The sequence below is a fragment of the Candida margitis genome (assembly GCF_024628925.1).
Source record: "Candida margitis strain CBS 14175 chromosome Unknown scaffold11, whole genome shotgun sequence".
Classification (NCBI taxonomy): Eukaryota; Fungi; Ascomycota; class Pichiomycetes; order Serinales; family Debaryomycetaceae; genus Lodderomyces; species Lodderomyces margitis.
The window spans coordinates 1-20,785 of record NW_026261726.1 but is presented as its reverse complement, the minus strand read 5'-3'; the positions used below and the strand labels follow the sequence as shown (position 1 = coordinate 20,785).

Sequence of the window (20,785 nt, the reverse complement as noted above, 5' to 3'; positions counted from 1 at the left end):
ATTTCTTTTGTAAATAGATGAAAAAAAGAAAAGTTGTACACTTGTAATATTACACTCTGATTAAAAGACACATACAAAGGGGGATCATTTTAATCTTTCATTTCAACATCCTTTGACAGCGAAACCTCTTCACCATCTTCTTCATCTTTAGGGGATTTGCCAGCATCGGCATCAGGACTCTTTTCCTTCTCCTCTTGTGCTGTTTTCTCTTTCTCCTGTTCTTCGTCGCCAGCATTCTTTTGTTCTTGTCCCTCTTCCTTCTCCTCTTCTTTCTGCTCTTCTTCCTCTTCCTGCTCCTCGTCCACCTCTTCTTCTTCTACTGGTAATGTTTTTGGTTTCCAAATCTCCAACAATCGGTCATCACCAACACTGGCAAACAAATGGGGGATCTTGGGATGTATGGCAAAATCATTGATTCTACCCACATGTCCACCATGGACATACTTCAAACACGGATCTGGCTTATTAGCCTGTTGGTTTTTCCGTTTCGAGGTCTCACTACTATTGGCATTGGCATCAGGATACGAATAATCTTCTTCCAAATTTTCCAAATTCCAGAATATAACTCTTGAATCCAACCCGCACGACACAAGAGTCGATGGATTTGACCAATCCCATTCCAATTGTCTTATGGCATCATTATGGCCAAACAATTTCCTAAATGGTTGTTTATAATTTCTTACATCGTACAACGACACAACATTATCTTTACCAGCAGTTGCATAAAGGGTGTTAATTTGGGGATGAAACTTGATACAATTTTGAATAAATTTGTTGTCAACTTTGATAGCAGGGTTGGCATAGTCTCCCACACCACCACTGGCTATGGATGATGCTCTTAAGTCATGGATTTGTGTGGTTGAATCGTCACTCACCGAACCAAAGATATTAGCGTCACTAGTTGAAATATCATTGATTGCGCCATGGTGAGATTTGAATAGTTGAATAGGAGTAGATGGTTTGTCAAGTTGCCACAAGGCAATTTGCGAATCATTAGCCCCCGATAAGAATCGCTCACTATTATTATCGTTGTCCTTGATCCACTCTAAAGCAAATCCTGATTGTTTATGATACTTGTAGTCGACAACTATATCACTGGTCAAATTGTACCCATGGATAATGCCATCGCCATTAAACGACAAAGCAGTAGATCCATCGGGAGATAATTTCAATGCATTAGCTACTGAATTTTGTTTCCATTTGGTTATTCTCTTGAAGTTTGAAGTGTCTACCCCATCAGCTGGGACTGAAATGGCGTCATGGCCAATTAAAGTAGAAGACAAAGTAATTGAAGCTAGTTCCAATGAGTTCTCCATTGCATTGATTGTGTTTGAGCTTAGTAGGAACTGGACTTCAACCTTGTCATCATCAACGTTTTCAACTTTAGGTAACCATTCGACAATTGTTGACGGGTGGTCCAATGCAAATGTGTGGATCAAATCGTACAATAAGGGCACTGTCTTTTTCCATATTTTGAACTCCTCGTTGGTGACTTTCTCTTGAAGTTGCTGATCTTGGACTATTTCCTTTTCTGCTTTGGCCCATTCGTTCGTCGAAGAAGGCATGGCTGTTTTTTTCTGCTGTTGTTGTTTTTATTGAAGCTGGGGATGTACGTGATGGGAAGATACTTTTGGGGTAAGGTTTTACCGTTTTGGAATGTGGACACGAATAGTTGTATTTTCTTGGAGAAGTTAGCTTTATCTGTGGTGTCTACTCCCTCTGGTACTACTATTAGAGAAGTGAATTTTATTTTTGATGTCGTTTTTTTGTTTTTGCTTTTCTTCTTTTTTTCTTTTCGCCAAATCCAAATTTGCGACAAAGTCTTTTGACGCAAGTTTAGTCAGTTATAAGTGAACAAGGGACATTTGAGTTCAAGTGATAAGCTGCTCTCGTAGATAATTATGCTTCAAGCAGGCACGACTAACTTTCACAAACAGTGGCTGTAAGTGAAGGATAAGAAGCAACCCACAGTCTTCTTTTGGGAACAGCAACAAAAAGCTTCTGAATATTACTGTTAGAATAGTCAACTCAGGTTATGTCACATTCTTGGTAGACTTTACTAATCATCCTATCTTCATTTATATACCCATTAAGCAGAATCAAGCAACAAAACAAGAAAAAATTATACTTTATGAACCTCTTTATACTATAATTATATAATGAGGATTGGCAGCATTGGGTTATTGTCGTGTCGTGATAAAACAAAACGACACAATGGTATAAATATTCAATGGCAACTCCGATTAAGTGTCTATGTAGTTGTTGGTTCTGTAATTAAATATAAAAACAATACACATGGATTGTAGAAGGAGGGGGGAGGGTGGCAGATGAATTGTGACTCTTTTGAACAGATGCGACAACGACGGTGTCATTTTTTATTTTAAACTTTTGCAACAGTGATGATATCTTACGATTAAATTGCCAGTCATACAAGGTTGACTGTATTCTGTGTTGCATTTCATGGTGTTTGTGTTTTCTGCTATTGACACACAAAAGATAGCCACTCTTCCTTTCTGTTCATCTTCTTTCATTGTTACATTTGGCTCTTGGCTACGAGTGCATATGGTCTAATCTAACAATGGATTGCTCTCTGTTAAGTTTTTAGCCTAATTGCAAGCAAGATAGACAGGTAAACTTTAGCTATAAGGCTTAGTGTCGACATGCTTAGTGTCGACATGCTTTGTGTATAGTATTATTCTAATCGGGGTTTGTTAATCGGTCTTTGCAGTCTCTCGGGAAAGACACTGTTAATCGGTGATCGAAAGATTCCACCCCCAAGAGGAAAAAAAAAAATAAAAGCAACACAGTCGTACGTTACAAACACAGTTGCTTAATGGTAATACAATATACTTTTTATATGTGTAGCATTTATGAATTTTACTGCATTAGGCAATGTACATAATTTGGAAAGTTAATTTCTGTTTTTTTCTGTTTTCGGGATTTGTGATTTTCTATTTCTTTCTTTAATTCGGCATTTGAAATGACCCCCTTCCCCCAAATTTTATATGCAGTATGTAAATACGGCCTTAACTGAATTTGGTGCATGCCAAGAAAAAAAATATTCTGTGTCTTCATTTATGGGTACTTTTATAGTAAATGTGGAAGAGGGGACTATTGCTAAAGTTGGACTACTCCTTACCATAAATTCCAGGTCTAAGCCATGGTTCGTCACTGCCGAGGAATATGACATCATCTATAACAAACAAGGGGGAAAACAGTATGAAAACTTCCTTAAGCCATTTCTCCACATTTCTTGTTCTTCCTTTGTTTGAAACTCGGGCTGAAGAATAAAGTAGTTAGCCTGAGACGGAGTTTGAAATGTTTCAAACAATAAAGCAAGAACCCCCTCCTGCAGATGAGATATTATAGATATTACCCCATATTGAGCGGGGAATGGAGGAACGGGGAATGAAATAAAAATAAATGAATATAAAGTAAGAAAGTAAAAGACCATTAAGCAATAAACTTTGTGTTAAACAGATAGTTAAATGGGTTGGAACGGTGGTGTTTTATATGTTGTGTCACCAGATAGTGTTTGTTCACACACCCTAGAATGTTTCTAAATGCACATACAAAATGTACTACAACGGAAAATACGGATTTTAATATTCCCCATTACCATTGTGATGGCTGGTGTTTCGATATCTCCTTAGTGTCAAACGTACATTTTTTCTTTTTAGGTTTTGTAAAGGAAAAAGTGTGTAGTATTTATGCTGAACGGTAATTGGTTTATTATTCGGTGTTTTCCCTTTTTCATCCATTCCCAAAAAGACCGAAAATATCCAACTCTCGCCGTTTCCTTTTTTTTTTTAGTCTGGCTTTTGTATTTAATGTCGTGTGACAGTGTCCATAATTTCAAATGAATTTCATGTTACACCAAACAACGGCAATATTTTCTCCCTTTTGAGTGAAGAAAAGAGAAAAATGACTGGTTATGTTCTATACCATGTGTCATAAACTGCTATATCAAGAGCATATAGCTGTCAGAAGGAAGATTTAAAGACAAAAGTATAAAATGACATAAAATGACATAAAATAAAATAAAAAGATTAAACAAGAAAATAGAAAATAGAAATACAATTGGTAGAGAGAGAGAGAGAGAGAGAGAGAGAAGGAGGCTTAGGCGTAAGTGTGTGTGTGTGTTTTACTTAACTTGGTAATGTATAAAAGAGGGGGGCAGGTAGGAGTGATGGTATGGTTATATCTTGTTCAAAGAAAAAAACAGTTAAAAGCGCTATGACACACACTCAAATGTGTAAGTTGAAATCATATCTTAAACCAAACCCCGACCGAAGTGAAGGCGGAGATGAGGGATTTGGTGGCTTTTGAGTGGGATAATAGGTAAATTGTGTAAAAGAAGAATGGCCATCCTCAATATGTAATTAGCTTCTTCTGACTTTGAAGAAGATGATTATGATTATGATTATGTTGTTGTACACTGGTGATAAGAGAGTATTTTTATTATATCTTTTTGTTATCTCTCTTATTTGTTGTTGTTGTTTTGTTTTGTTTTGTTTTATTTTGTTTTGTTTGTTCTTATCTTTTTCCTGTAAGAAGATTTTGCCCCACTATTGTTTTATTTCTGTTTTATTTTATTTTAATTTTATTTTATTTTAATTTTTTAATTTTTTAATTTTTTAATTTTTTAATTTTTTATTTTTTAATTTAATTTCTTCTACCAATAGAAGAAATATTCATCCATCGCCTTTATTAACAGAGAGAGAGAGAGAGAGAGAGAAAAAAAATCACTAAAAAAATTAAAACTCAAAACAATAATATCCAAAACTATCAAAACAACCAAAACAACCAAATCATCAAAAGTATTTAACTGATAAGAAATCCACTTCAACTTATTTCACTATCCTAATTTTACTTTTCTTTTCTTCTTTTCTTTTTTTTTTTCCTGGATGTTATTGAAGCATCATCATAAATTTCTACTATCTTCATCATCATCAGTAGCATCACTAATCATACTCAAACAACAACTTAAAACAGGAGGTTCATATACTACTACAACCACTACTACAACTACTACTACAACTACAACTACAACTACAAAACACAGCTATTCGACAGCAACAGCAAGAACTAGACCACCACTTACTGCTGGGTTTCCAATGTTTTCATCAGTTTACAACTACTTTTTCAACAACAACTCATCTTCAACTTCATTAGACGCTTCACAACATCAACAACAACAACAGCTGAGATCATATTCCACAAATAACCCTAATGTATCTTTAGACTACATCAGCACTTTCCACCCTAGATTATCCACCATTTTCCACCAACTAGATGCTATTGCTCCTAGATTCTTGTTAAATAAAGGTGATATTGAAATATTATCAGAACCAGCCCATTTTTACTCAACATTGAAAACCAAAATATCACAAGCTAAAAAAAGAGTATATTTATCTTCATTATACATTGGTAAATCTCAATATGAACTAGTACAATGTCTTGATGACGCTTTAGCCAATAATCCCGATTTGAAGATTTATTTATTAACTGACGTGTTGCGAGCTACTAGAGAGGCTCCTCATGATGTTTGCTCAGCATCGTTATTAGCACCATTGGAACAAAAGTATGGTAAGCATCGAGTAGATATCAGAATGTATCACACTCCTAATTTAACTGGATTAACTAAAAAATTGGCACCAAAACGATTAGATGAAGGTTGGGGAGTCCAACATATGAAATTGTATGGGTTTGACGATGAAATTATTCTTTCAGGGGCTAATTTATCGCAAGATTATTTCACCAACAGACAAGATCGCTATTATTTATTCAAAAGCAAACCCATCACTGACTACTATTTCCGTCTTCATCAAGCAATTGCATCGATCTCGTATCAAATACGCCACACGACTCAATTAACACAAGGTTTCAAATTGATTTGGCCAACTACTAATGCATCTTGTGAACCACATATAAACACCCATCGGTTTCTCAGTGATGCGTCTCATTTGTTACTGCCCATTTTAAAACAACATGAACTAACGTCATTTGATGAATTTAAAGATCATGAAAATTTTGATACAATTGTGTATCCTGTATCACAATTCACGCCACTTTTTTTACCCAACCAAGATTTATCGACTGAAAAACCAGCCATTTTACGATTATTATCCTATATTGATTCACCCAAGATTAAATGGTGGTTTACTGCTGGTTATTTCAATATGTTGCCGCAAATTCAGGATAGATTATTAAACAGTAGTGCTCAAGGATCAGTCATTACTGCGTCCCCAAAAGCCAATTCATTTTATAAATCATCCGGATTATCCTATTACTTGCCCGAAGCGTATCTTTTATTCGCCAAGAGGTTCCTCGAACTGGTGAAGAAACTAGGTAAAGAAACATTGATCACGGTGTATGAATGGCAGAATGGAGTAGTCAATACTCCTGGTGGCTGGACATACCATGCCAAAGGGTTATGGATTAGTGTACCCGAGGAACAAGAACCTAGTATAACTGTAATTGGATCGTCAAATTACACCAAACGGGCATACAGTTCCGATTTGGAAAGTAATGCCATTATCATCACTAAAGATGCTGACTTGAAACGACAAATGAGACAGGAAATTGACCATTTGATGGAACATGTATCAGAATTGACCTTGGACGATTTCCAGCCAAAACCAATCTTGATGGGAGATCCAACAAAGAGTGGCATTGTGATTCAGGATATAAATGATGAGAAATTACTGGGTAATGGAAATGAGAAACAAAATGGTCAACAACAACAACAACAACAACAACAACAACATCCAAAATATGCTGTTGATGAAGATAGAAGGATCAGTTATAGAGTTCATTTGGCGGTTAAGCTACTTGGTGAAAAGTTGTAAATCATGTAAGTAGGTAAAAAAAGGGGGTTAAATTTAGAGCTTATAATAAAAAAATAGAGAATTTGTAACTATAACCAACCACCCATATTAGCTCCCATAAATTGTATTGCACTTTACACTTCTTTATAATGGATATCTGGTTGCTTGGTTCTGTATGTGTAATATTGTACAGCTATGATGCCAAGCGACACAATCTTGAAAGGAACCAATAGCCAACTGGGCAATAACAACGATGATACATCAGCCCATGGCGTCCACATCAACGCAACTCTAGCAATAATTTCAACTAACATAGACAACAATTGTAAATGTAACCAATAAGGATGTAACCCACTAGTGGAATCCTCCATCCAATTGACCATCACTTGAGGATATAATTTCACGGCATCAAATATTTTGTATATGACAAGCACGTAATCAGCTAGATCCAACTCATTGATAGTGGCTTGTTTGAAGTGCCGTAGCTTAACCAAGTATATAAATGGAGCAAACACAACTATGGTAAACCCAAGGAAATATCGACTTATACCACCACCACCACCACCACCCCCCCCTTGTTGTCGTCCTCTTGTTGGTTTATACATGGCTAATTGCACTAGTACGCCTATTGACATCATGAATGAAAGCGCATCGAAGATTAAAATGAGACGTGGCACAGGTGGCGGGTCCAGTGACCATCGAATCCGGTATTGTGATGTGACTGTTGTTGTTGTTGTGGAGGAGGAGGAGGAGGAGGAGTCGAAACTAAAGTAACCTATAATTAGTGTCAAGTGGGCGAGGAATTGTAGGTGTGAGTAGTCATATGATAGACCGTGGGTCGATTTATTTGATTTGTTGTATTTGCATTGTAGGCAGATGGATAGTAGATGGATACATGATGTTGATGCGGAGACCAAGTCAGTTAAGTGCATTCCTTCTCTTTTTTGGCTTCTATTTTGTATTAACACACGATTGAATTGTGGACTTAACAAGAAGTTGGTTTTCGCGACAAAGTATAATCAAAAGCATTTGACATCAACAAAATTACACAACCCAAATACTACAACTAGCTACCAGGCCCACAGAACAATACAACGATAAGTCATGAGCTCAGAAGTTGAAGGAAACTGGGATATAATAATAACATCACTACAAGATATATGCACCTCCAATGAAAGTCTACCATTTGATTCAATCCATGATATCAACCAGAATCAAGACGAACAACAAGAAGAATACTACAAGTCCCTCACACTGCAAGAATTAACCAAGTTGAAACAAGATATCATTGACCACAAATCAAATATCGGTACAGCCAAGAGACTTATCGATACGTCAATGGAAAATATATCTCGATTGATTGAGTATTTACAGAAGGATGAGTTGAAGAAGAAACAACAACGCGAGAAGGAAAAAGAGCATCAACAGCAGGGTGCAAAAGGTACTGGTGCGGGTGCGGGTGCGGGTGCGGGTGCCGATGATGGAGACGAGGATGGTGAAAATGAAGATGAGGTACCTATCGCATCAACTACGAAACGAAGGAGAGCATCTTCGGCGTCGTCAACATCGTCCAAACCCGGTTCACCAATGGCCTCAGCTTCAACGGCCCATCACAGACGAGGTGAATCAGCAAAGCCAATCACTGCATCACAAGCAACTACATCATCAAAGATTTCCGGCAAAGGGGGTAAATCCAGCGGCGGCAAAGCCAGCGCAAGTAAAGCTAGTGGAGGTAAAGCCAGCGGTGCAACAAATAGTGGCACTGGAGCTATAGGCAAGGGCAAAAAATTGAAAAAAGTGGGCCGATCATACTGGACCTCAAAATACAATCCATCGGAACCTATATACATTGGCAGCGAAGTAGCGTTCAAACTACGTAATCGAATCAACGAATGGATCCAGTGCGAAGTTGTTAAAATCATTGGCGATGGAATCAAATTTGAAATCAGAGACCCTGAACCTGATGAAAATAATAACCCGGGACATACATTCCGCGCCAATTATAAGGAAGTTTTACTTATCCCCACGGAAGACATGCGATACGATTTGATTAATTATGCTTATGGGACCAGAGTTCTTGCTCGGTATCCTGATACAACGACTTATTATGCTGCTATTGTTGTGGGGCATAAGAAGGATGGCAATGTGCGGTTAAAGTTTGATGGAGAGGAGGAAGTGAATAAGGAATGTGAAGTGGAGCGCCGGTTTGTGTTGCCGTTGCCGCTGAAGTAAACCAGCAAAGGGCTTCTGAGGAAATGATGTATAGGTATAGTAGGTGACGTTGTGTAGATAGAGTAATACTACGTTGGGAGCAAACCTCTAATCAGGTCGTGTACTTTAGGAGCGAGTGGCTTTATTGGAAAAAATTGATGTTGAAATTTCGAATGCGTCAATCAATTTCGAAAAAAACAAACAAAAGGACTCACATCCATAAATAGAAACGAACAATACAATCTAAAAACATGGATGGAATGGACATTGATGATTACTCAAGGGTACGTTATACTTTACAGAAGTAAAGAGAGGGAAGCTTTTTTTTATTCACTTTTGGTGACAACAAAAAAAAAATCAGAAAACGAGAAAAGAGGAGCATGATGCCGATATCTATGCTCGAGTCGTTGCTGATGCCGACACCATTACCATTACCGATGACGAAACAAAGAGACGAAATTCAGCCGTTCTGGCACATGTTCAATCTCCACACCAGTCGATTACCGATGATTTTGAGAACTTCCATTACTTGGTAACGAAGAGTAGAGACCATGTATACGAGATGAAAAAAAGAAATTGGGACGGGGTTGTGTGTTTTTGTTCGGCTTGTTTTGGTCACTGATTATAATGTTTTGTGGTTGTGGTTGGAATAATGACGAGGGCTTCATGGATGGAACAATTGAGCAATAAACGCTGGTTGAATAAAAGAAATAAACCATTACTTGGGTGCTTTTTGTTGAGTTTATCGGATAATGGCAGAAATAAGAAACATGGTGCTGTGTTGGAAATAATTACGTTGATGTGTGGCCACATTTGATGAAGCTGCTTAAAAGGTTCCCTTAATTTCACTTTTTGGGATCGCTGTCGGTGTTGATGCGTTATTTAACTCGTTTTTCTTTTGCTTTTATTTTTGTTGTTCATTAGCTGCTTGTTTGCTTGTTTGCTTGTTTGCTTGTATGCTTGGTATGCTTGGTATGCTAGTTTGCTTGCTTTGTCGTTTGTGCTTTTTGCTTCATTTTGCTTACTTGCCGCTTGCTGCTTGCTACTTGCTGCTTTTGATAAAATTCACTTCTAATTTTCTTTGCCGTTAAAACCAAAGCAGAATCTGTGGTGCTAACTTAAACTATTATAGGATCGGTCCCCTGTAAGAGACAGAGAAAGATCGCCAATCAGAGATAGGTCTAGTAGAGATGGTGGATCTTCGTCAAATGATAGAGACTCGTATGGTAGAAGAGATTATGGCGGATCGAGTTATTCAAGATCCTCATATGGTGATAGAAGAGGAGGAGGTGGTGGTAGAGGATCATCATCTTATGGTACATCTAGAGGATCATCATCGCATGGTGGTAGTGGATACCGTGGAGGTAGCAGTAGAGACTATTCCTCAAGAAATTACGGTTCCAGAAGTAGTGAAGTTGAAGGTGATGCAGGATATCGCTCAAAAACTGAAAGGAACTATGATAATTCAATTTTCATTGGTAATATACCATTTGATTCGCTGTCGAGAGATATTGAGGATATTTTCAGAAATGACTTTGATATAGTTCGTGCTGATATCGTCACTAATAGAGGTAGGTCAAGAGGTATGGCCACTGTTGAATTTAAAACCAAACAAGATGTTACCAAAGCAATCAGTAAATATGATAGATTTGCCTACCATGGAAGAGAGATTTTTGTTAGGCAAGATTACCCACCACCAGACAAGAAAGATTTCGGATCAGGAAGATCTTTTGATAGGGGTGGTAGTAGGTATGGTGGTAATGACTCCCATTATGGTAGGGATAGCTCAAGAGGTGGATATAGCTCTGGTAGAAGTGACTATAGACCTCCGTTGCCACCAACGACTCCAGGAACAGAAGTGTTTGTTGGTAACTTGCCGTTTTCAATCACTTGGCAAGCACTTAAGGATATAATGAGAAAAGCTGGACAAGTAGCTAGAGCTGATGTCAGGTTGGATGAATGGGGAAGATCAAGAGGTTTTGGTACAGTTGTGTTTGAAACCCCCGAGGCAGCCAATGCTGCAGTGGAGATGTTCCAAGGGTATGAAATTGAAGGCAGGAAATTGGATACAAGACATGGACGTACTGCTAATCCACCTGCATCTGGAGAAGCATCCGCGGCTGCGTCATCAGTCGGAGGCAAAAAGAACACTGAATTCACTGAAGGAGTCACTGGTGATGGAGAAGAAGCCAACGACACCATATATGTGGAGAATTTACCTTTTAGTACCCAAAATGATGATTTGTTTGACTTGTTTGAAACTATTGGTAGAGTAACCCAAGCAGAAATCCAGTATCAAGAAGATGGTAGAGCTAGTGGTAATGCTGTTGTTCAATTTGAGATAGTTGAATCTGCTACTACTTCAATTAATGAATTGAATGGATATGAATATGGTGGAAGAAGATTAAAGATTTCTTACAAGAAATTATGAGTTATAAGGAGTTAGGAAGAGTAAAAATTGTTGATGTTGTTGTGTTTTAGATTATGTTCTGTTTGTTTGTAATGCATATTACTGAAAATTATAGTTGACTCTATTTATTTTTGCTATTTGCAGAGTTAATCAATATGCAACAGCATGCGGATTTAAAAGGAAGCGTATCAATAGATCGTATTTGGGAGTTAAAGAAAAAAAAACGTGACGTCAAAATACAGATGGTAGCGCCAAAGGTCTAGTTCCTCTTTTCTTTTTTGTCTTAATTCCTATATATAAACCATAAGAACTGTGGGTATTACTAAGAAAGGAACTAAAAAAAAAAAAGGAAAAAAAAAAAAAAGATTTGAAATTTCGGAGCCGTTCCGATCTTCAATGTGAACGTGGACGTACTGTGGCAATAAAGTAGGGTATGAAGAAGGTAAGTGGGGTTCATAGAGGAAGTATAGCAATTGATCAATGTATGTGTAACTATATGACTACTCTTATGATCTTCCGACATACTACAGTTCTATATCTATATATCTATATATATCTTACATATGCATATTGTAATTTTGTATTTCTGGAAATTAAAAAAATTAAAAAATTAAAAAACTAAAAAAATTAAAAAACTAAAAAAATTAAAAAACTAAAAAAAAAAATTATAAAATATTTTATAAACTTTACTTTTTCTCCTCATCATCAATCAATCAATCAATCAATCAATCCTTAAATTCTTCTTCTTCTTTCAAGTTCAATTTAATCAACCACAGTTGAAGAGATATATATCTATTCATCATTATAACCACTGTTACTACTAATATCACCACTACTACAACTAATAGCGAATAAAGAAAGAAACAGGGGACAATGTATAAACATATATTCAGAGTTAATAATCCTACTAGACTGCTTAGGCAGCTGCAGAATCTCAAATCATATGCAACTAGGTGTCTAGCCACTACATCCACGCCACCACCACCATCACCAACCAAAACAGATGCTACTGCTTCCACTGCCGCTCCTTCTGTTAACAGGCATGTGTCGACGCCTTTGGATATCCCTGCTGACGTACAACCACCAGCAGGTTCAGCACTCAGTTTGAAATCCGCCACTCGTGATCCATCCAAATTTGGTACTCGTCCCATCTACTTAGATGTGCAGGCAACAACACCAACTGATCCACGTGTCTTGGACAAGATGTTGGAATTTTACACAGGTTTATATGGTAACCCCCATTCCTCCACTCATGCTTATGGTTGGGAAACCGACAAGGAGGTGGAAAAGGCAAGAGCACATGTGGCTAGTGTAATAAATGCCGATCCGAAAGAAATCATTTTCACTAGTGGTGCTACTGAAACCAACAACATGGCCATTAAAGGTGTACCACGTTTCTACAGAAAAACCAAAAAACACATTATCACCACTCAAACTGAGCACAAGTGTGTTTTGGATTCAGCTAGACATATGCAAGATGAAGGATTTGAAGTTACTTACTTGCCAGTGGACTCTCAGGGGCTTATCAACTTGGATGATTTGAAAAAGGCCATTAGAAAAGACACTTGTCTCGTTTCAATTATGGCCGTCAATAATGAAATCGGTGTTATACAGCCATTGAAGGAAATTGGAGAGATTTGTCGTGCAAACAAAGTATTTTTCCACACCGATGCAGCCCAAGCCTATGGTAAAATTCCTATTGATGTTAATGAAATGAAGATTGATATCTTGTCTATTTCTTCCCACAAGATTTATGGACCAAAAGGTATTGGTGCTTGTTACATAAGAAGAAGACCTAGAGTTAGATTGGATCCAATCATCACTGGTGGTGGACAAGAAAGAGGTTTAAGATCAGGTACTTTGGCTCCACCATTGGTTGCTGGTTTTGGTGAAGCAGCTAGATTGATCAAAGAAGAAGGTGCTTACGACAAGAAACATATTGAAAAGTTATCTACCAAGTTGAGAGAGGGTTTGTTATCGATTCCATCAACCATCCTCAATGGTTCCTCTGACCCCAAGTCACAATACTCTGGTTGTGTCAATGTCTCGTTTGCTTACATTGAAGGTGAGTCATTGTTAATGGCATTGAAAGATATCGCATTGAGTTCAGGTTCTGCCTGTACATCAGCTTCATTGGAACCATCATATGTTCTTCACGCTTTGGGTGCTGATGACGCTTTAGCACATTCATCAATCAGATTTGGTATTGGTAGATTTACCACTGAAAGTGAAGTTGATTACGTGATACAGGCAATTCATGAACGTGTTGAATTCTTGAGGAAAATGTCGCCCTTGTGGGAAATGGTGCAAGAGGGTATTGACTTGAACTCAATCGAATGGAGTGGACATTGAGTTTTGCGAATGGGTTATAGAGAGAGATGAGGTGACGATGGTGTTTTGTTTGTGGGGTGGAGTTTATTAGTTGTATATTTAGGAGTTTGCTATCGTGTATAGTTCGTGAGAGAACATTTAACATCATATATAGAGGATATATACTAGTGTAGTCTTGAAACAGTCTGAGTGCAATAGGCTATTCCTCTAGGGTGTCGAGTCTGATTGTGTACCGAGGAGTAGGAAAGAAAAAAGTTATCTTTGCCTATTTCGCTCTCCTGTACCGGTTGTATTTTATTTTCGGCTCCCTGAAAAGTTTTGGAAAAACTAAACTTTGTCTCCTCGATTCAATTTTTCAACCCAAACCATTTAACAACTGCTTTTGTCAAATCAACACTATACATCAACGAACAATGTCTGGATCCACAATTACAAAAACGATTACTGTCTTACCAGGTGACCATGTTGGTACCGAAATTTGTAACGAAGCAATCAAGGTTCTCAAAGCCATTGAAGAATCAACGCCTTATCAAAAAATCCACTTTGATTTCAAACACCACTTAATCGGTGGTGCTGCCATTGACGCTACTGGATCACCGCTCCCTGATGAATCATTACAACTGGCCAAGACATCTGATGCAGTCTTGTTGGGAGCAGTAGGTGGGCCCAAATGGGGTACTGGCTCAGTTCGTCCTGAACAAGGATTATTAAAGATCCGTAAAGAATTGAACCTTTATGCTAACATTCGTCCTTGTAATTTCGCTAGTGAATCACTTTTGGAATTGAGTCCATTACGTCCCGATATTGTCCGCGGTACTAATTTAATCATTGTTCGAGAATTAGTTGGTGGGATTTACTTTGGTGAGCGTCAAGAACAAGGTGAAAGTGCAGATGGCGAGACGGCATGGGATACTGAGAAGTACACCGTGGCTGAAGTGACGAGAATCACGCGCATGGCGGCATTTATGGCATTGCAACACAATCCTCCATTGCCTATTTGGTCATTGGATAAAGCTAATGTATTGGCATCATCAAGATTATGGAGATCAACGGTTGATAAAGTCATTTCAACTGAATTCCCACAATTAAAAGTCCAACACCAGTTGATTGATTCGGCCGCCATGATTTTAATCCAAAACCCCACCAAATTGAATGGTATCATAATCACATCAAACATGTTTGGTGATATCATTTCCGATGAAGCTAGTGTCATTCCGGGATCTTTGGGTCTTTTACCTAGTGCGTCATTGGCTTCATTGCCCGATACAAACAAGGCCTTTGGTCTTTATGAACCTTGTCATGGTTCAGCACCCGATTTGGCCGAAAATAAAGTCAACCCCATCGCCACTATCTTGTCGGCTAGTTCCATGTTGAGGTTGAGTTTGGACTGTGTTAAAGAGGCCGAGGCTTTGGAAGAGGCAGTTAAACAGGTATTGGATCAAGGTATTAGAACTGGTGATTTGAAGGGAAATAACAGTACTACTGAAGTTGGAGATGCTGTTGCCGAAGCGGTTCAAAAGATTTTAAAATCAAAAGCGTAATTTAGGATGATTTTGGAGAAACATGGGAAGGTGTGAACTAGTTTATTATAAAAATACACATATGCTAATAAGACGATATCTCTCTTTATCGAATCATTTCAACGTTGAAATCACTAAATTTGATCGAGTTGCGCAAGAGGTTCGTGAGTTGGACAATGGAATCATCTCTCATAAACTCATTCAATGGTTTAGTTTTAGTTTCACTCGAGCGCATGGTTTTTGCAATGGTGACCCTATTCTTGGCAACCAACTTCTGTGGCAACGCATCTTTCGACTCAGGGATGTTGACCACTGGTTGAACTTGTGTTTTATTATCTTGGTCTTCTGTTGATGAATGGAAATCTTCATCCGATGGCTCAAAATTATTTGATGAATTGCTAACAAGCGTAACTACACTTGAATTAGTATGAAATGGAGTCAAGGTCATCAGAGGACTGTTATTGGTTGTCTTTATTGTAGGTAACGATTCTGTACCTATAGCTGTTTCCATTGGTGGTTTGCTGAATTCCTCATCGATCAATTTACTAAATTCAATTGCATATTCATGGGCACTAATGGACCTGACGGAACTTTCCCGGGGAATTCGACGGGGAACTGAGTTGGACCCAAGATGCTCAGAGCTAAAGTCGTTGGGGCCTGTAAACGCACCATTCATGCTGCTTTTTAAAGGTGGTGTGGCCAACGTATTACTGGACTTGGGCGTCTCGCTAACATGCGAAAATATCAGTGATTCATTCGACAGTTTGCGGGAATTAGCCGGTTGTTTGACAAATAATGGCATAGGGGGCTCGAGTTCATGCAACTTATTGCTAACAGCGCCTGGAGAATTGTTCATTGATTTCTCATTAAACTCAATCAAATCACCAGAATATCCCAACTGCAGAGACAATCTTCTCACTTCTCGATTCAACCTGTTACAAGAATCCACATTCTTGGCGTTGATACACTCCCAATTGGGTGTTTGGTCATAATCATCACTAAAGTAATCGCCCATAAAAGATGATGCCAGTGACATTTTCAAAACCATGGAGATATCATCCATAGTTGAAAGTCGCTTGATAGTGCTGGCTTCATGATCAACGATGGAAACACTATGATCAATTTCAATTTCATCCAATTTATCCATTTGTGGGAACTTGAAATTGGGTGATACATCAATCGACGATATAGACTCGCATCGTTTATTCTTCTTGTCAGCTGTTGATAAATCTGGCTTACTCTCCACGACTGTGCTTTTTGGTGACACATTTCTTTTCTGGAGCGTGGGCACCGGCTTGTATATCTCTTTGTATTCGAGTTTGGTTCCTTGAGGAATAAATGTATTGGATACCTTCTTTTTTGGTTTTTTGGGCTCATGAATTGGAAAATTGGTCTTTTTTGCTCTTTTCAAGTGGAGCTTGCTCAAGATAGAGCTTGTTGAAGACAAAGGATTATTCGAAGGAGTTTTTGCGAGGTTTACCTCTGGTTCACTTTTGGATGTACCAACATGGGTGGACTTTGCATTTGTCAGATCTCGTTTCTCCGGTGCTTCAGCATCATGTAGAAAGCAGTCAACCAAGTATCTTAGATGTGATGAATTTCCTTCAATTTCATTATGGGTTACCACATTATATGACGAAAACAAATTATGGAATGTCTGTTCCACCATAAGCTCAACATAGTTGGAAAACTGATCACTTTCAACAATGTCATTAATCTGCTGCTGAGTGCATTTGTCATATCCAGTAACCTTAACTTCATTATAGTTGACCATTGTTGCCTGTAGTAATAAAAGTAATTGAGGATGGTCATCAAAGTAACACGGCACATCTACATCCATATTCAAAATCAAGGCAAACGGCAGCTTGAATGTCTCTGTTTGGTAGTCAGATGTTGATTGAGCAGTATAGCAAATATGCATGTTGCTGTTTGTTGACTTGAATAAATGAAACGACGACGATTTATGAAGTATTTTTGACTTCTCAACTGCGACTATGATATCCTCAGCTGGGATACGACTCCCCGTAACTCGATAGTTACGAATAAATGACTTTGGTCCATTCTTGGACGATTTAAACCCATCTGCATGCATAGAAAGAAACCGAAGACATTCTATTTCTGTATTCATTTCATCCAATGCCATGTACTTGCTAACCAATACATCTTCAATACGACTCCAAGCAGATACTTGCATCGAGGGGAATGCATCTAAATCAGGCATGGGTTTTTCATTGATTAATGAATGCATCAAGGCATCAGCCACTGACAATTGCTTCCTGTGCTCTTTACTCATGTCGTCAACATCGTCATCGTCAACGGTAAAGAACAATAAATAATCTGAAAAAACAACCAAAATCTCCAAGCTTGTCATATTTGTAGGTGCAACATTGTGTAATTGGAAAATCCCTACAACTTTCCTCGAATTCCAGTCAAATTGGAGCTCTGATGGCCAATTCCCTGCCAATTCTGTCAACATTCTGCCGGTGGGCGTAAACACTCGACGTCTTGCTTCAACTTTATGCTCATCTGCTCCCGAAAACGCGTAAATAACATCCATTGCTGAAGTGAAATGCAGGTCTATCAAATGCAAAGTGTTGCTGGTAGTGTCACTGTCGTTGTCATTGTCAAAATTCCGCAATTGTATCTCCTCAAACTCAATTGCATCATGTAGCCTCTGCAACAAAAGCTTAAACTTGGGTAATTCCAATAACGCACCAGTGACAATTGAATCGATCTCGCGCACAGTATATTGCGATGAATTTATCTTCAAGTTTTCAAACACACCCAGCTTATAGTTTTGAGAAAATTTGGTCAAATTTTCGTTAAAGTGCTTCACATTGGCTTCGTGGCGTATAAAAGGTTTGTAGAAATATGGCAAGACTTTTCCCATAGCAACAATGACTTCGATATCATCCACTTTGCGAGCCTTCAATAACGCATCATTTAAAAGGCAATTGACCCGTGTTATTTCATCAATAGTTGGTGGGAAAATCTGGTTAATTTTTTGTATAGCACCACTTGACTTTTCGTTATCATTTTTCGTCACACTTATCCGCAAAGGTATTATAAAAGTTTGTAGTAAATTCACCAATCGAGCCGTGTAATTGGTCTGTACATTTATAAGCTCATCTAAGATGGATTGTATTTTGGGGTTCAGAAAATGCACAAGTTTCCTGTCTGGGGATGGTGTGTATGCTGCTTTTATTTCCTCGGGAGCATATTCCAATAACAGATCAAAAATTTGATCCAATTGCTGTCCCAACAAAGAAACCAACGTATTATTCTCCTCTACTACTTCTTCTTTAGCATGATCGTTATCATAGATTACATCTATTGTGAAGGAGCACAATTGCTGATGTTGCACCAATCCAAGTTCAAGAATCTTTTTCCCCACTTCATCTGGTGATTTACTCTGTATCAACGACATTGCACTCGCTAGACCACCGGCATTAGTTTCATCCCACATGGGTAAATTTATCAGATGATGGTGATTATTCAACATTCTATTGGAATTCTTCAAATTCAGAATGGCCAATGCTTGTCGTACATGTGACTTTTGATATTGTGGTAAAAGGTTTTCACAACTAGGCCAGAATCGAGAATTCGAATCCAATCTCAAGTCAGGAAACGAAGCTAATCCAAATTTGGTAATTGTTTGAGTAGAGAGCTTGTTCTTTCTCGCGCTTTTATATACTATTGTTATAACTTGATTAAACATGACATCATCGTGGCCAGTAAATATTGCGGCACGTTGAAGAATATCTAACCAATGTAGAAGCAGTCCATTGTTTTGGTCAGGGCACTCGTTTGTATCATTGTCATGATTATCACCATTGAAGAAAGGAAGCCGAATACCGTCCCTGGCTACTATGCTGTCAATGGAGTTTGGTGTCTTGTTGCCAATGGTGCTGGTTTGTGTTTGTTTTGATTTGAAGTGTTCTTTGTCGTGTTCACCCGAAACGTAACGCGTGTAAAGACTCATCCGTGCTCCATGTACAAAATTCAGTTTGATATAGTAATCTCTTTAGCTTTAAGTTCAAGATATAAGTAGCCCAACGATAATCTAGCAAATGAATAGTGTATTTGAGTAAAGCTATAAATTACAGGATATAAAAATTATGTATGAGAGACCAAATATAAGAAAAAGAACATCTATGGTAGCGTTTTGAATGTTTTGGTTTTATCCCTTTCTGGGAAAAAATAAAAACGTTAATTATCGTATAGTACAATCTTTTGAGTTTTTCTTCATACAAATGCGACACAACGATCAAAACCACATAGCTTCCCAAAACGATTTCCGTATATTTATCATGATTGATGAGCTGGATCCTGTTAAATTAAAGTGATGAGCTTAAGAACATCAAACAGTGACAATCCATGTTTCCAACTGTAGGCTTTTTGAAGTTAGTTTTTTCTACTTTCATTTCTCAAAGGTTTTGCAGTCATTTTCTCCAATTAAAAGTAGCCCCCTTCCCATTCATTAATTTAGGAAAAAGAATTCATATTCTAGAAAGATTTCACTTACAAGCAATAGTGGATATGGCCACTGGCGTGTTTACAGAAGCCTTGATAACTTGCTAAGGTTATCTTTGCTGTCGCTTCTCTTACTCTTGGTGTTAGTTGTTCTTTTCTAGATAAATTTGACCGCTCAACCTTGGCCATATACGCTGACCAGAACTCTTCAATTGCGTTTAGTCCGGGTGAATAAGCTGGTAAAAGCACTAGTTCCATTCCACTCAGTGCTATCAATAGTTCGAGATCGCAGGGTTTATAGATGTCTGCGTTATCAAGTATCAAATACTTAATTTCCTCAAGTGCCTGGTTTGCTTCAATTTCTCTAAGCACAGACTTGACAAATGCACAGAAATTATTGGCCGTGGTGCCAATTTTTGTCTTCTTTCCCGAAACTGTGGTATTGGAATCTATTTTTCTCTTCTTGATAGGGGCAGTTTCGGCTGGAAGTCGAACCTTCAGTTAAATTGTTAATTGGAGTAGCAGAAGACATGGTTTTAATAATAACCTTTAAACTATATATAATCGTTAGAGACTCTATAACAACAACACACAACTTCAAGGGAATTTGCATCCTCATTTATAATCTACATTAATGTATGTTTAGCCTTATGAACTCCCTCAGAACGTTTAGTTAACACGCGCTCAAACACATTAAACTCATTAATAATGACTTCCTGTCCGTCACGAATGACCAATATCCACAAAGACAAACAAGAAATCCCTTAATCATATGAATGTACTTATGAGACCATTCATTTCACTCTTAGATTATTAATCAATTAAATTCACAAAACACTCTAGATGATTCTAAACTGGTTGCAAATTCTTTATTTTGCCACTCCATAAACAAGTCGTGTTCTTTGACCACGAAGTTAGAGCCTTGGATTACATACATCAACATCTTCTTTTTCCAATTTGTATAACCCCTTTCATATCCTATTTCACGTTGGAAACTTTAACATCCTAGT

General features: G+C 37.9%; 7 protein-coding genes and 1 pseudogene across 8 annotated transcripts; 4 read left to right on the top strand and 4 right to left on the bottom strand. All coding sequences in view use genetic code 12, as the record gives it.

The window, feature by feature from the left end:
• Nucleotides 1–89: 89 nt before the first annotated feature.
• Nucleotides 90–1,565, bottom strand: UME1 (Ume1p; the record flags this gene model as incomplete). Its single annotated transcript, XM_051813319.1, has 1 exon — nt 90–1,565. The coding sequence occupies one exon, from the start codon at nt 1,563–1,565 to the stop codon at nt 90–92; it is 1,476 nt and encodes a 491-aa protein (XP_051674143.1).
• Nucleotides 1,566–4,907: 3,342 nt separating this feature from the next.
• On the top strand, nt 4,908–6,851 carry PEL1 (CDP-diacylglycerol--glycerol-3-phosphate 3-phosphatidyltransferase; the record flags this gene model as incomplete). Its single annotated transcript, XM_051813308.1, has 1 exon — nt 4,908–6,851. The coding sequence occupies one exon, from the start codon at nt 4,908–4,910 to the stop codon at nt 6,849–6,851; it is 1,944 nt and encodes a 647-aa protein (XP_051674142.1).
• A 113-nt stretch (nt 6,852–6,964) lies between these two features.
• Nucleotides 6,965–7,529, bottom strand: CANMA_000134 (uncharacterized protein; the record flags this gene model as incomplete). Its single annotated transcript, XM_051813297.1, has 2 exons — nt 6,965–7,455; nt 7,508–7,529. 2 exons carry the CDS (start codon nt 7,527–7,529, stop codon nt 6,965–6,967), a joined length of 513 nt encoding a protein of 170 aa, XP_051674141.1.
• A 405-nt stretch (nt 7,530–7,934) lies between these two features.
• On the top strand, nt 7,935–11,472 carry CANMA_000133 (GBP2; the record flags this gene model as incomplete). Its single annotated transcript, XM_051813286.1, has 3 exons — nt 7,935–9,034; nt 9,411–9,594; nt 10,174–11,472. The coding sequence occupies 3 exons, from the start codon at nt 7,935–7,937 to the stop codon at nt 11,470–11,472; spliced, it is 2,583 nt and encodes an 860-aa protein (XP_051674140.1).
• Nucleotides 11,473–12,324: 852 nt separating this feature from the next.
• SPL1 (Spl1p) lies at nt 12,325–13,803 on the top strand (the record flags this gene model as incomplete). Its single annotated transcript, XM_051813275.1, has 1 exon — nt 12,325–13,803. One exon carries the CDS (start codon nt 12,325–12,327, stop codon nt 13,801–13,803), a length of 1,479 nt encoding a protein of 492 aa, XP_051674139.1.
• Nucleotides 13,804–14,195: 392 nt separating this feature from the next.
• On the top strand, nt 14,196–15,323 carry LEU2 (3-isopropylmalate dehydrogenase; the record flags this gene model as incomplete). The annotated part of the gene is made up of 1 exon (XM_051813264.1): nt 14,196–15,323. The coding sequence occupies one exon, from the start codon at nt 14,196–14,198 to the stop codon at nt 15,321–15,323; it is 1,128 nt and encodes a 375-aa protein (XP_051674138.1).
• An 85-nt stretch (nt 15,324–15,408) lies between these two features.
• On the bottom strand, nt 15,409–19,284 carry CANMA_000130 (uncharacterized protein; the record flags this gene model as incomplete). Its single annotated transcript, XM_051813253.1, has 1 exon — nt 15,409–19,284. One exon carries the CDS (start codon nt 19,282–19,284, stop codon nt 15,409–15,411), a length of 3,876 nt encoding a protein of 1,291 aa, XP_051674137.1.
• Nucleotides 19,285–19,823: 539 nt separating this feature from the next.
• Nucleotides 19,824–20,785, bottom strand: CANMA_000129 (annotated as a pseudogene). The gene has a single exon. A coding segment is annotated over exon 1 (962 nt).